Raw genomic sequence first — 12900 nt, forward strand, 5'->3', positions numbered from 1 at the left:
TCTTAGGTTAGAAATGGGATTCTTTTTTTTTTTTTTTCAACTTGCTAACTTTTGGTTGTTTGTGTGGTGCTGGGAATTGAGCCCAGGACTTCACATGCTCTAGGCAAATGCTGTCTCACTGAGCTTCACGCCTGACCCTTTGCCAGCTCTGGTAAATGTTGCAGTGGCTACCTAAAGCATTGCATGCAAAGACATCTGAATCTGGGCGCAGGCTCAACTAGGTGTGTGAGTGGGGTGGGTGGGGGTGGTGGTGATTAGTGATGCCTGCAGAGTGCTCTGGGATGGCAAGGGTAGGGAAGGAGCACAGGCAACCTTGAGTAGGTTTATGCTGAATGGAGTGCCACGTGGTTAGGCACTTATCCATCAGCTAAGACCTAAGGAAATGAGTCACACGTGGGGCTGAATGGAAGCAGTCTGGTTAATAACTTAGGGGCTATGGCGTACTCCCAACATATTTGTAAACAGTCAGGAACTCAGGGCAAAGAAACACATGGTTCCAACAGTGTATGCTAAAATGGAGCTGTGGCTCTCCAACTTATCAGTGCACAGCAGCTCAGCCCCTGGGGGGCCCCCTCAGAAATGTACCTATCAAAGTGGCCTCAGTTTCCACAGTCAACACATAGCTGACCCTCCCATCTTCCCTTTCTACCACCCGTCTCTCTCTTTAGGGTGCTTTGCCTTCTTTTCCTAGCTAACCTCTCAAGCGCCTCCCCTGTAAGTACCCATCTCTTAGTGATACTTAATGAACCCACTGTCTGTATGTTAACGTGAGGAGAAGCTGCAGGAGAAGTAGCTCGTGCCTGCTATCTCAGCACTCGGGAGGCAGGGGCAGCGGGTTTGCGAGTTCAAGATCAGCCTGAGCTGATCACGGTTTGAACATAGTGTTTAAACTCCTCAAAAATGTGGAGGAGGCAGGACGGACGCAGGAGGAGATCTGCAGCTTCGACTGGATGGCCACACTAAGGAAGACCCTCACCTAGTGGTGGGTCCCTTGTAATTCCATTCAACACTCACTTGCCTGATATTCTTCAACTTGTTTTTCTCAATTAGGAAAAAACAAACAAACAAAAAAAAACCTTTTTATTCTACAGTATAACTCACAGAACAAGTAGATTAGTTCACCAGTTAATAAAAACACTAATTAGTCGATCATCTAGTAAACATTAGTTGAAACAATTTATGGTAAGTTTTTTAGGAACTAAGCCCGGAGAATTAAGATCAAGAGTACTGCTCTTGGGTTCACCATGAGAACATAACCTAGAGAACCAACTAACCAGGGCTCATAAGCTATCACAGACGCTAAACCGACAGTCAGGAAGCCTGCCTGGGTCTGACCTAGGTCTTGTGTATATATGTTATGGCTGTGTAGCTTGGTGTTCTTGTTGGACTCCTAACAGTAGACGTGGGTTTCTGACTCTTGTGCCTGTTTTTGGCACCTCTTTCCTCCTACTGGGCTGCTCGTTCAGCCTTAATATGAGGGGATGTACCTAGTCTTACTGCAACTTGATATGCCATGTTTGGTTGATATCCCTAAGAGGCCTGCCCTTTTCTGAAGGGAACTGGAGGAAGAGTGGATCTGGGAAAGGGAAGATGGGGGAGTGGGGAGGACCCGAAGGAGAGGAGAGGGAAACTGACTGACTCTCAGTTCTCAGCAACTGTTATCAGGTGACTTAAAACCTCTGTAACTGCAATTCTCAAAGATTAAGAATTGAAATCTAGAAGGTCGGATGCTTCTGGCTTCCATGGGCACCTACACTTCTATGCATATACCCACACACAGACACTTACATATAATTCAAATACCAGCAGCGAGTTCTTTTTAAAAGTATAATATAAATTGCACACTCTAATGGAAATGTGGAAAGCGGGTTTAGGAAGGCAAGGAATCCTAATGTGTTGGGGTTTTTTTTTCCCTCTTGATTTAGGGAAGTATGACGGAAGAGACGTATATCAGTTTGGATAAAAGATTATTTGAACTCTTTCTGAGCCTCAGTCGGTGCCTGGGCAGTGTGGAGGAGCTGCTGCAGAGACCTGGGCTGCTCCAAGAGGATGCGTGTGCCCAGCAGGTGTTCTTCCAGGTAGGGCACACCTCTCGCCCCTGTGTTGTCCTTTCTGCAACTACGCATGAGGGCAGAGCTCATGGCCTTCCTCTCTGCCTTGCAGAAACTGGCTCTTGAGCTGAAGAAACTTTATTTAGCTCTGGGTGACAAGAAGGATGATTTTCTGAAAGCTGTGACTTGGCCTGGCAAGGAAGCCACGTTGCTACCAGAGTGTATCGATGCTCTGACAGTCAGCCTGGAGAGTGCGCAGAGCAGAGCTGCCTGGAAGGGTGCATCCCTGAAGGCCGGCCTTGACCACAGCCGCAGCTACCAGGTGCGACTCTGGCACAGGGCTGGCTCCGATGGATGCCAGTCGTCAACAGTGCTTACAGGAAGTGCTGAGGGAATAGTGAAGCCTGCCTTTGCTCTTGGAGGGGAGACTGCTGGAAACTGAGGCCCCCTTCCAGAGCTAAGGGTGTCAAGATGATCTAACATGATGTGTCTTGTGCTACATTTACTACTTAGAGGTTGTCATAGAGAGGAGTTTGATTTAATGCTCTAGGCCAGAGAGATCAGTAACTGTTGCTGACAATGCCATGATGGTCCAGGGCCTCGGTGGATTGTTAGGGGGGAGTCTTGAGGCAGACTAGTTAGAAAGCTGCTCAAGGGCTGGAGAGATGGCTCAGTGGTTAAGACTGACTGCTCTTCCAGAGGTCCTGAGTTCAATTCCCAGCCACCACATGGTGGCTCACAATCATCTGTAATGAGATCCAATGCCCTCTTCTGGTGTGTCTGAAGACATTTACAGTATACTCATATGCATAAAATAAATAAATCTTTAAAAAGAGAAAAAGAAAAAGAAAGAAAGCTGCTCAAGTTGTGTGATGAAACAAAACACCATTTACAAAGGGATGGCCCATAAATATCAAATCTAAGGGCCTGGAGAAACAGCATAGTGGATAAGAGTGCTTGCTCGAAAATATTAAAGCAGGGGGACCTGAGTTCAAATCCCCAGCAGCCATATAAAAGCCAGGCATGGCCATGCATGCCTGTAATCTCAGGGCTGGGGCAGAGACAGGTGGATTCTGGGAGCTTGCTGGCCAGCCTAGGCAACAGTGAGCTTCTGGTTCAGATAGAGACTCTGTCAGTGCGGATGGGGATGGAGAGTGATGGAAGAAAATACTATTTTTGGCCTCTGCATGCAGACAGGTACATATCATACACACACACACACACACACATCAAACTCACACACACACACACACACACAAACCGCCCCACCACCACCACCACCACCACACACGCACATTCCCCCCAAAACTGAATCTAGTAAAACTTCTAGGATCCAAGTAAAACAGACATAAGGGAAGAAGACCGTGTCAGTACCCAGGGGTGCTATCAGCCAAATCCAGAGCAAATGGCTCATGGTTTTCTTACACATATGAATCTAAGAAGCAAGAGAGAGGGAGGGGGAAGGGGAGAGGGAAGGAGAGGGAGAGAGTAGGGAAGCCAGCCAATTAAAGGAGAAGTTGTCCAGGTTTGCATTCTGTCCAGGTGATAACCACCACAGACTGCTGTGACATGAAGCCCTCCGTGATATCCCACATGAAATTCGAACAAGAAAAATTATAAGCAATTTTAGAAGTGTGCACCTTGTCTGGATAACATGAAGGAATTAGGCTGCTGTATTTCTAGCAAGAGAGGGGCTTTATCCTTTAATAGAGAGGACACCGGAGTGCTGAAGAAATGACTGGATGTCTGGTAGCTGCTTCAAAATAATCCAATGGGAAGGGAAGTTAGATGTAGCTGAGATCCAGGGGTGGGGCGTGGTGGTGGTGGGGGTCAGCTGTTGGTTAGTGGTGATTGAACTCAAAGATAGATTGTGTGGATGGCTCTCTGTCTGTATATGTTTAAAATTTTCAGAACTTTCCAATTACATATGGAAAGGGAGGGAGGTCTAAGTGAGATTGCTCATCTCCCTCACATGCACCTTTCTCCTGTACAGAATGAAGTAAAGCGATTATACAGCCAACTCATCAAGAAGAAGACGGCTTTGCAACAGTCTTTGAACGAAATCAGTGGGCAGAGTATCGGCAAACAGCTTCAGGTAAACCTGACCTCAGACCAGAGAGTCTTGGGTATCAGCTGCGTGTCCAAAACACACCCGGTTGGCAAGCATCAGTGACCTTTAAGGGGTCATTCAGATGAGAACAATTAATGTTGACCTTTGAACTCATAGCTCACATACTTCCCAAAGCACAGCATCTTAAAGCAGTGGAGCTCATTTTCACCTGTCAATGGGCAAAGGTAAAATATATCCACCACTGTCAAAGGTGTCGGTTTTTGAGGCCCTTCCCTCCTCCACTGCAGCTCAGGTAGGCCAGCTTCTAGGCCAGTGGATGTGAGGGTTTTAGACATTAGTGTTCTTCCATTCAGCAACGCTCCCTTCATTTATCTCAAACCCACTACTATGTTCTGTTACAGCTCTAAGATCTGGATTTGTGTTCTCTCTGAAGAGGTAAAATAAGAGGCAGAGGATGTAGCTCCATTGGTATTATTATATTTGCCTATCATGCATGAAGCCTGGGGTTTGATCCGAAATACTGAATAAACCAAACATGCTAACCTGTAATTCCAGCCCTGGGGAGGTGAAAGCAGGAGGGTCAGGAGTTCAAAGCCATCCTCTCCTAAATAGAGCTCGAAGCCAGCATGGGCTTCCTGAGACCAGACAGACACACTGAAAGGATAGTTATGCAAAGATAGATCTATCACAACTGTTTTAGGATGGACCCTGCAGCAATACCTGCTATAAAAGCTGTAAATGGCCCAAAGCCCTTTGAATTAAACAGTTGCCCATGAGTAAAGCAGCATGCACCCTTAGGAAGGCGCACTGTGTCTGTCCCAAGGACTGAGAGAGCTGGGGCTAAGCACATGGCGGAGCAGCTGTCAAGCATGCTCGAACTCCTGGGTTTAATCTCTAGGGGCATGAAAATATCCGGATGAGTGGATGTTTTTGTTATTTCCTTCTTTGGGTTTTCATGTTTAATTTTTGGGAAGTGTCTTACTCTTCTACCTAGGCTGGTCTTGTATTTGGCAAACTCTTTTGCCTTAGCCACCATGCCATGCTGTTGTTGTTATTATTATTATTATTATTATTATTTTGAGATTTTGGGGGAATTAAATTATTTGGGATTAAAGGCATGCACCACCACCTCTGGCCCAAGCTAATTAATCTTTTGAAAGGTAATGGTGTAGCTGTTTTAAGAATTGCTGAGGAGCTGATAAGAGACATATACCTTGTTCAGTATGGGCTTAGAATGTGCTGGGAACAAATACAACCCTGGCACTTCTGGAAAATTTTCCGTAGGAGTTGAAGTTGTCACCTTGGTTTGTTTCTGTTCTCCCTGGCACTTCCGCGTTCGATTCTGTTTTACCCACGCTGTGTACTTCCTGACTCCTTGAGGGCTTTCCTCTCTTGTCTGGCTTCTCCCTTAGAAAGCAGATGTGCATACAGCAGAGCTGCAGAACTCCGAGAGGCAAGTCGCCAAACTGAGAGACGAAGGGGAGAGGCTCCGTTTCCCTCATGGTTTACTCCAGGACGTTTACAAGTTGGAGGTATGTGTGTGGGCATGAGGGCTTGGGTCTTCTTCCTGGAATCTAGATGTGTCCTTTGTCTGATTTATTTTCTTGGCTGGCATCTGCTCTCTCCCTTTCAGGATGTTCTTGACAGTATGTGGGGAATCCTGAGAGCCAGATACTTAGAGCTCAGCAGCCCCTTCCTCTCCAAGAGCCTGCAGACCTTGCTTCAAGGCATGGCGGAGCTAGTCAGTATTGGAAAAGGAAAGCTGGCTGCTGACCCTTTACAACACGCCAAGAGCAAAGCTGCTTTGCAGGCCCAGTTACAAGATCACAAGGTGAGAGCCCCTTCAAGACCCTCACCTCCAGTTGTCCCCGAAGATGAGAAATTCCCCAGTGACCCCTTTATTCTGAATCTTACTATGGAGCAGCACCCCTGGGAATTTCTAGTAAGGTCATGGATGAAAACAGACTCTTTCTTACCTCTGTGGAGCTTCTGTCAATTGAGAAGACAGTCATTTCACCAATAAGTCTTTAAGCAAATCTAAAACTGAATAGATATTCATCCTCTGAGGGCATGCAATGGGAGAGACTGACTTAGGGGGGGTAGGAAAGGTGTTCCTGAGGACAGGAATCAAAAGGGGTGGGGGAAATTGCTATTCCCATTTTCCACATCAGCCTAGCACGGTGGTGTACACTTTCAATCCCAGCACTCAGGAGGTAGAGGCAGGAAGATCTCTGTTCAAAGGCAGCCTGGTCTACTAACAAATTCCAGGTCCGCACACACGCTTGCACGCACACACACAGACACATACAGCATAGTCCCTGTTTTTGCCGAGATCTTTGGTAAATAGACCTTAGTCTAAGAAGATTTAGAGGATTAAAAGTGGAAACACTCTCACAGTGGTGTCCAACCTTTTGTGGTGACATTGTCATTGGCGAAGTTCGTACTCAAGAATCAGGCAATAGAGCAACCCTCCCCCCATTGTTTTAAATAAGCTTAGAATTTTGTGTTGGGCTGTATTCGTACCCACCCCTGCCGAATGGGTTGGACATGCCATTGTGCTTCTTCCCCCCACCCCCCACACTCCCCACCTGATGCTTTGACAAACCTTCTATGTGTTTGTCCATTTCTGGGGGGTGTAAGAATGGATTCACACAATAAAGGGGCCCATCCAAACAGCTACAGTGAGCAGCTGGGTAAATGCAGACACCGTGACCTATGACCTCCCAATCTCAAAGATGCCCAGTCTGCCCCTCAGCACATCCCACTCACTTGGCCATTTTGTTGAGTCTCAGTGGGAGCTGAGAGTGAGGAGTCTGTCTGTCGGCTGTGGGCTGCTCGGGTTCACTAACTGAATGTTATTTGAAGCCAGCCTGTCTTCAGATTTATTAGCCACCTCCTAACATCCTAAAACTTGAAATAATTAAATTAGATCACAGCAGAAACTGAAATTTACTAACACTAATGGCTGCAGCTTAAAATTATTTGGTGGAAGCCGGGAGTGGTGGCGCACACCTTTAATCCCAGCACTTGGGAGGCAGAGGCAGGCGAGTTTCTGAGTTCGAGGCCAGCCTGGCCTACAAAGTGAGTTCCAGGACAGCCAGGGCTATACAGAGAAACCCTGTCTCAAAAAAATCCAAAAAAAAAAAAAATTATTTGGTGGAAATACTACTTAAGGATAATATTTCTTTATAAATTGTTAAAATCCCATCTGTTTTTCATAGACTAAGGGATTGGTCCACTTTAATTTTCACTTCATTTGCTTATACATTTGAGTCTATGTACACACACACACACACACACACATATATATATACATATATATACACACACACACACACATACATGTATACCTATAATTCTATATATGCTCTCCTGAGATAGGGATTAAAAAACAAAATTAAGTCAGGCTTGGTAGCAAGAGTCTGTAACACCATCTGCTTTGAGAAACTGAGGCAAGAGGAACACAAGTCTGAGGCCTGCCTAAACCACTTAGCAAGACCCTGCATGAAAATATCAAGTAAAAAGACCGGGGATATGTCTCAGCCATAGAGCCCTTGACTAGTATGCCTGAGGCCTTAGGTTCACACACATACACATACCCTCCCCTGTACCAGAGGGAGGCTGGTCAAAAGAACTGGGGTAAAGAGTTAAAATATTCGGCTTTTATAATTTCCCTAATTCAACAATAAATATTAAAAAGCTTTTCCATGTCACAGGCATTTTTCCAGAAGCTTGTTGCCGACATGTTGTTGATTCAAACCTATTCGGCAACAATGTTTCCACCTTCGTTACAAAAGGGAGAGGGATTTGGAGCAGAGCAAGTTGCGGAAGTGAGAGCCCTGGAGGAAGAGGCCTGCCTGCGTGGTGCGCAGCTTCAGAGCATGCTACAGGTACGCACATTGCACCACCTCTTAGCTGGACTGCCTGATTTCCCCCACCGTGGGTGTCAGGCATCAGGCATCAGAGCCTTAGCTGAGTATGAGAATCACAGTTGAGGAAGATGGACCCGGCTCTAGCCTGGACTCCCCCTCACTTCATGCAAGGTCAGCTGGGACTTGTCAAACCTAACAGTGGGTGTAGGTCTGTCTGTGAATGGGCAGCATTGAAAGCACGAGAGAGCCGCGATGGGATGGTTTGGATGAAACAGTTCATGGGTCACACAGTCTAGGTTCCTTCAAGAGCCATGAACTTCAGTGTCCATGAGTACACTGTCAGAAAATGCTTCGGTGACAATCCTGCCTCAGCTCAAAGAAACATCCTGTTTAGCTTGAAAGCTATTTACCACGATGTTAGCCCATAAAGGATATCTTAAAAAGGAGATGTTCAACTTTATATTATGAATACAGAGTTACTTCTTGATGACAATATTTATTTTCTAGTTACATTGTCATATTGTGTCTTAGTTTGGGTTTTACTGCTGTGAACAGACACCATGACAAAGGCAACTCTTACAAAGGACAACATTTACTTGGGGCTGGCTTACAGGTTCAGTCCATTATCATCAAGGTGGGAGCATGGCAGCATCCAGATGGTGCAGGAGGGGAAGAGAGTTCAATATCTTGTTTCGAAGGCAAACAGGAGAAGACTGGCTTCCAGGCAACTAGAACGAGGGTCTTAAAGCTTGTGCCCACAGTGACACACTTCCTCCAAGAAGGCCATACCTCCCAAATAGTGCCACTCCCTGGGCCAAGCATATTCAAACCACCACAAATTGGTTTTATAGTAATGGTGACTTTAAAAGATTTTACGGGCCCAATGAGTGCTCTGTAAGTCACGTGGCTGTTATTTGGAAGGAGAATTACTAAGGTTATTTTTCTAAAAGACAGTTTTTAATGTCAATAACTCAGTTCTTTAGTGCTTAGGAATTCTAGCTACTGGGCTACCATGGAAATATGAGGGCATAGGACAATATATTCTGAGCACCAGTAAGTAGGACAAGGTCACACAAAGGGTAAGGAGATAGTGGGGGGAGGGGTACAAGCACACCCTCCTGCTACTGCACCTGCCCCTGAGCTCAGGGGGCCTGTCAGGTATGCTCCAGGTAGCTCAGTAGAGCTGTGCCCACTAGATTTTGGGGCTCTATCAGAGAGACACGCATAACCTGAAGGAGGCTTCTATTATAAAACGCTTTTCAAAACTAGCACTCTGCCTTTCCCAGTAAGAATAAGACTCTTCCATTGTTAGGTCTTCACAGGGTGCTCAGAATAGCACCTCAGCTCATTGGCTTTTTCTTTTAATCCCATCACCCAGCTTTACAGTGCCAGCATGAAGCGCTGGAGTCAGGCAGGAGGCATACGTCAGTCTGGCTCAACCCTTCCCACATATATGTGACCCTGGGTTTGATCCCCAGCACTGCAAGCAAATAAGCACATTCTAATACCAGTGGGATTAAAACACTCATGTGTGCGTACACACACACACACTGCACCTTTCAAAAGCAGTGGGATTGTATCCCACTAGAAACTGAGTTCTTCCTGATGCTGTGAATATAACCTCGTGGGTGCACCCAGAGTCCATGTGGCATCCATGTTTCGGTTTGTTCTGATCCCAGTATTTGTCTTTGACTTTTTGATTGTCATTGCATGGAACTTGTCCCCGCTGTTTTCTCTCTAGAAATGGGAAGAATTTGATGATAACTATGCATCGCTTGAGAAGGACCTGGAAGCTCTCATCTCTTCACTGCCCTCCGTGAGTTTGGTGGAAGAGACGGAGGAGAGATTGCTGGAAAGGATTTCATTTTACCAGGTACCGTGGCTCTTGGTTTATGACAAGCCTGGTTAAGAGAATGACATTTTCTCCGGGTTGAACACTGTATTTCTACTTCCTATAGACCCATAGTTAGATAGATCAGGAGTCTTTGGGGTGATGTGGGATTTAAAGTTATAGGGTGTGCTATCCAAACACCTAGATGAATACAGTTGAAAAGTAAGCCACAGTATCTCAAGAAACAATCTAGCTTGTCTGCAAACCCAGCACTTAGGAGGCTGAGGCAGGAGGATCTCTGTAAGCTTGATCTCAGTTTGGGTTAAAGCATTGAGTGTTTGTCTCAAAAAGCTAACAACAAAAAAAGGAAACAATCTAACTCTAGCCAATGTCACATGCCTCTGACTGTTCCTCTCAAATGTGAGGGTTATTCTAGTAAAGTTGAAACCTGTAATTTGGGTGAGGGGGGAGACAGAGAGAGAGACATACATACATACATACATACATACATACATGTGTGTGCACAGATGTGTGTACTAGAGTAGAATGTCACCTTCCTCTGTTGTATCCTATACCTTGTTTTAAGATGAGGTCTCACTGTGTAGTCCTGGCTAACCTGTAACTCACTATGTAAACCAGGATAGCTTCACACTCAGAGACCCACCTGCCTCTGCATCCTGAATTTTGGGATTTGGTGGTGTGCATTACTCAGCGCTGAAGATCTGACTCAGCAGGTAAAAGCAGTGGCTGCTCTTGCAGAGAACCCAGGTTAGAGTCCCAGCTTGCAACCCTCTGTAATTCAAGTGGGAATCCGATGCCCTCTTCTGGCCTCTGCAGGTATCAGCTATGTACATGGGACACAGACAGAGAGACAGACAGACAAAATGGTCATATACATAAAATACATCTTAATAAAAAGTGCATACCTCCATGCCTGACAGACCCTTATATTTGGACCCTGTAGTCCTGACCATTACAGCTAGGCCAGCTGGCCATCTTCCTTTCTCCACTGTTCCAGTGCTAGAGCTGCAGGTGCATCCTCCCACACCTACCTTTTCTTTTTTTAAAGATTTATTCATTTTTATTTTACGTGCATTGGTCATTTGACTGTATGTCTGTGTGAGGGTGTCAGATTCCCTGGAACTGGAGTTACAGACAGTTGTGAGCTGCCGTGTGGGTGCTGGGAATCGAACCTGGGTCTTCTAGAATAGCAGCCAGTGTTTCCAACCACTGAGCCATCTGTCCAACCCCTCCCACACCTACTTGTGCATGGATATTGGGAATCCAAACTCAGGTCCCCATGTGTGCACTACAAATGAGTTTCCTCTCCCATCCTTGAAAGCTTTTTTCAAAGAAACAATTTCTCTAAGACTTCTGAACAAATTCTTCATACTATATCCCTCAAAGCCCATTTTATGTATTCTGTATTCTTCTTTGGGCTATTCATAATCCCTTGGAGTCACAGAGGTTTGTGTGTGTCCAACCAGTGTGTTGTCCTTGTGTGTGTCCAACCAGTGTGTTGTCCATGTGTATGTGTCCAACCAATGTGGTGTCCTTGGTTGGGAGTTTGGGCCGTGGAATGCAGATGTTAGTTGTGCAACCTCTGCACTGGGACAAACTCATATTCAGATGCTGCTTCTTGGAACTAAAAAGCTCCCACGGACCAGCATGTAGTCTCTTTTCTCTCTAGAGTCAGAACTCCTCAGAGGGAACTGGGGAATGTAGCTCAGTTGGTCCAGTTCATTGCCTGCCAGTCATGGAGCGGGCAATGAGGAGTCATACCTACCCAGGGTTTGCTTCTAGTACCCCATCAACTGGGCATGGTAGTGCATGCTTGTGCTCTTAGCCCCTAGGAAGTAGAAGCAGGCGATCACAAGATCAAGGTCAGCTTGTAACGATGAGTCCTCATCTCCCTTCTCTGAAGGAATAGGTGCTATACATTAACTTAAGATATATATGTGGTGTGTATACATATACACATAGAAAACAACACAGCACAAAAGAGCTCCCTTCCCAGAGGTGCTGTAATGGTAAAGCAGCTAATCCTTAAGGTTTAGAAAATGACAACTCATTTTGTAGTTGGTTTTGGACATGTTATCCTAGCTGTAGGTTCAGCCAGGGAAGGGATGGAATTGTCGATGGGCGGGGGAAGAAGAGACCTAGAAGTAAAAGAAAAAAAAAAAAGCTGGTAAGTTTTCAAGAAGGCTTAATTGAAAACTAGCAAATGTTCTATTTTGATAATAACTTACTTTTAAAGATTAAACAGCCACCAGGTAAGCGGCATTAGCTGAACCGAGCTGTAGAGATAATTGCTGTTAGGCAGAGTTCTCGTCAGGGGATCGTTGTCTTTGCAGTTTTGAAGGATTTTCATTTGATGTGTGTGTGTGAAGTCGGCCTAATAATGTGCTGTTTTAATTTATTCGAAAGTTATTTTCTCCCTCTTATTCCTTAATATTCAGAGGCGTCTACAAATGAGTTCTCTGCCGGGTCTCTGTCTTGTGGATAATAGTTAATTATCTTCGAATTTATTCCTCTCATATCTAGATGTCAGTCTGTGAGACTCAGCAGCCCAGAGTAGGGCTGAGGTGGGTGGGACAGCAGGGCGTGGGCCCTTCTTAAGAGGGCTGTGCGCACGAGAACATAGACCCTTAATTGGGACATCTCCTGGTGTTTCCAGAGGCACTGGAAATCCTGATTTCTGTACTTAAAGTTTATGTCTAAAATTTCCCGATTTTCAAAATAAATTTTGTGTCGACTGGAAAGATGGCTCAGTGGTTGAGAGCACTGGATGCTCTCCCTGACAACCTGGGTTTGATTTCCAGCACCCACATGGCAGCTCACACCCAGCTGTAACTCCAGTTCCAGGGGATCCAGCACCCTCTTCTGGCACCAGGCATGTGTGTGCAGCACAGATATTTATGCAGTCAAAATAGCCATACGCATAAAAATTATTGTTATTATTTTATTATTATTATCAAAGAATTAGATAAATTAGAAAAAATAATCTGCATGTCAAATCAAAGCTTCCTGAACCAAGGAGTGGTAAGCCATGCCAGTGGTGCCGCTGTTGAGAGG

General features: G+C 45.5%; 1 protein-coding gene across 1 annotated transcript in view; it reads left to right on the forward strand.

Moving 5' to 3' along the window:
- LOC110306548 (nesprin-2) overlaps nucleotides 1–12900 on the forward strand; it is a 209014-nt gene that overhangs the window by 118993 nt on the left and 77121 nt on the right. The window contains exons 59-65 of the mRNA XM_029484925.1: nucleotides 1926–2078; nucleotides 2164–2373; nucleotides 4045–4146; nucleotides 5535–5654; nucleotides 5756–5953; nucleotides 7839–8012; nucleotides 9736–9867. Of these exons, the coding sequence (XP_029340785.1) occupies nucleotides 1926–2078; nucleotides 2164–2373; nucleotides 4045–4146; nucleotides 5535–5654; nucleotides 5756–5953; nucleotides 7839–8012; nucleotides 9736–9867 (1089 nt within the window). The remainder of the gene's footprint in view (nucleotides 1–1925; nucleotides 2079–2163; nucleotides 2374–4044; nucleotides 4147–5534; nucleotides 5655–5755; nucleotides 5954–7838; nucleotides 8013–9735; nucleotides 9868–12900) is intronic.

Source organism: Mus caroli, chromosome 12 (genome assembly GCF_900094665.2).
Source record: "Mus caroli chromosome 12, CAROLI_EIJ_v1.1, whole genome shotgun sequence".
NCBI lineage: Eukaryota > Metazoa > Chordata > Mammalia > Rodentia > Muridae > Mus > Mus caroli.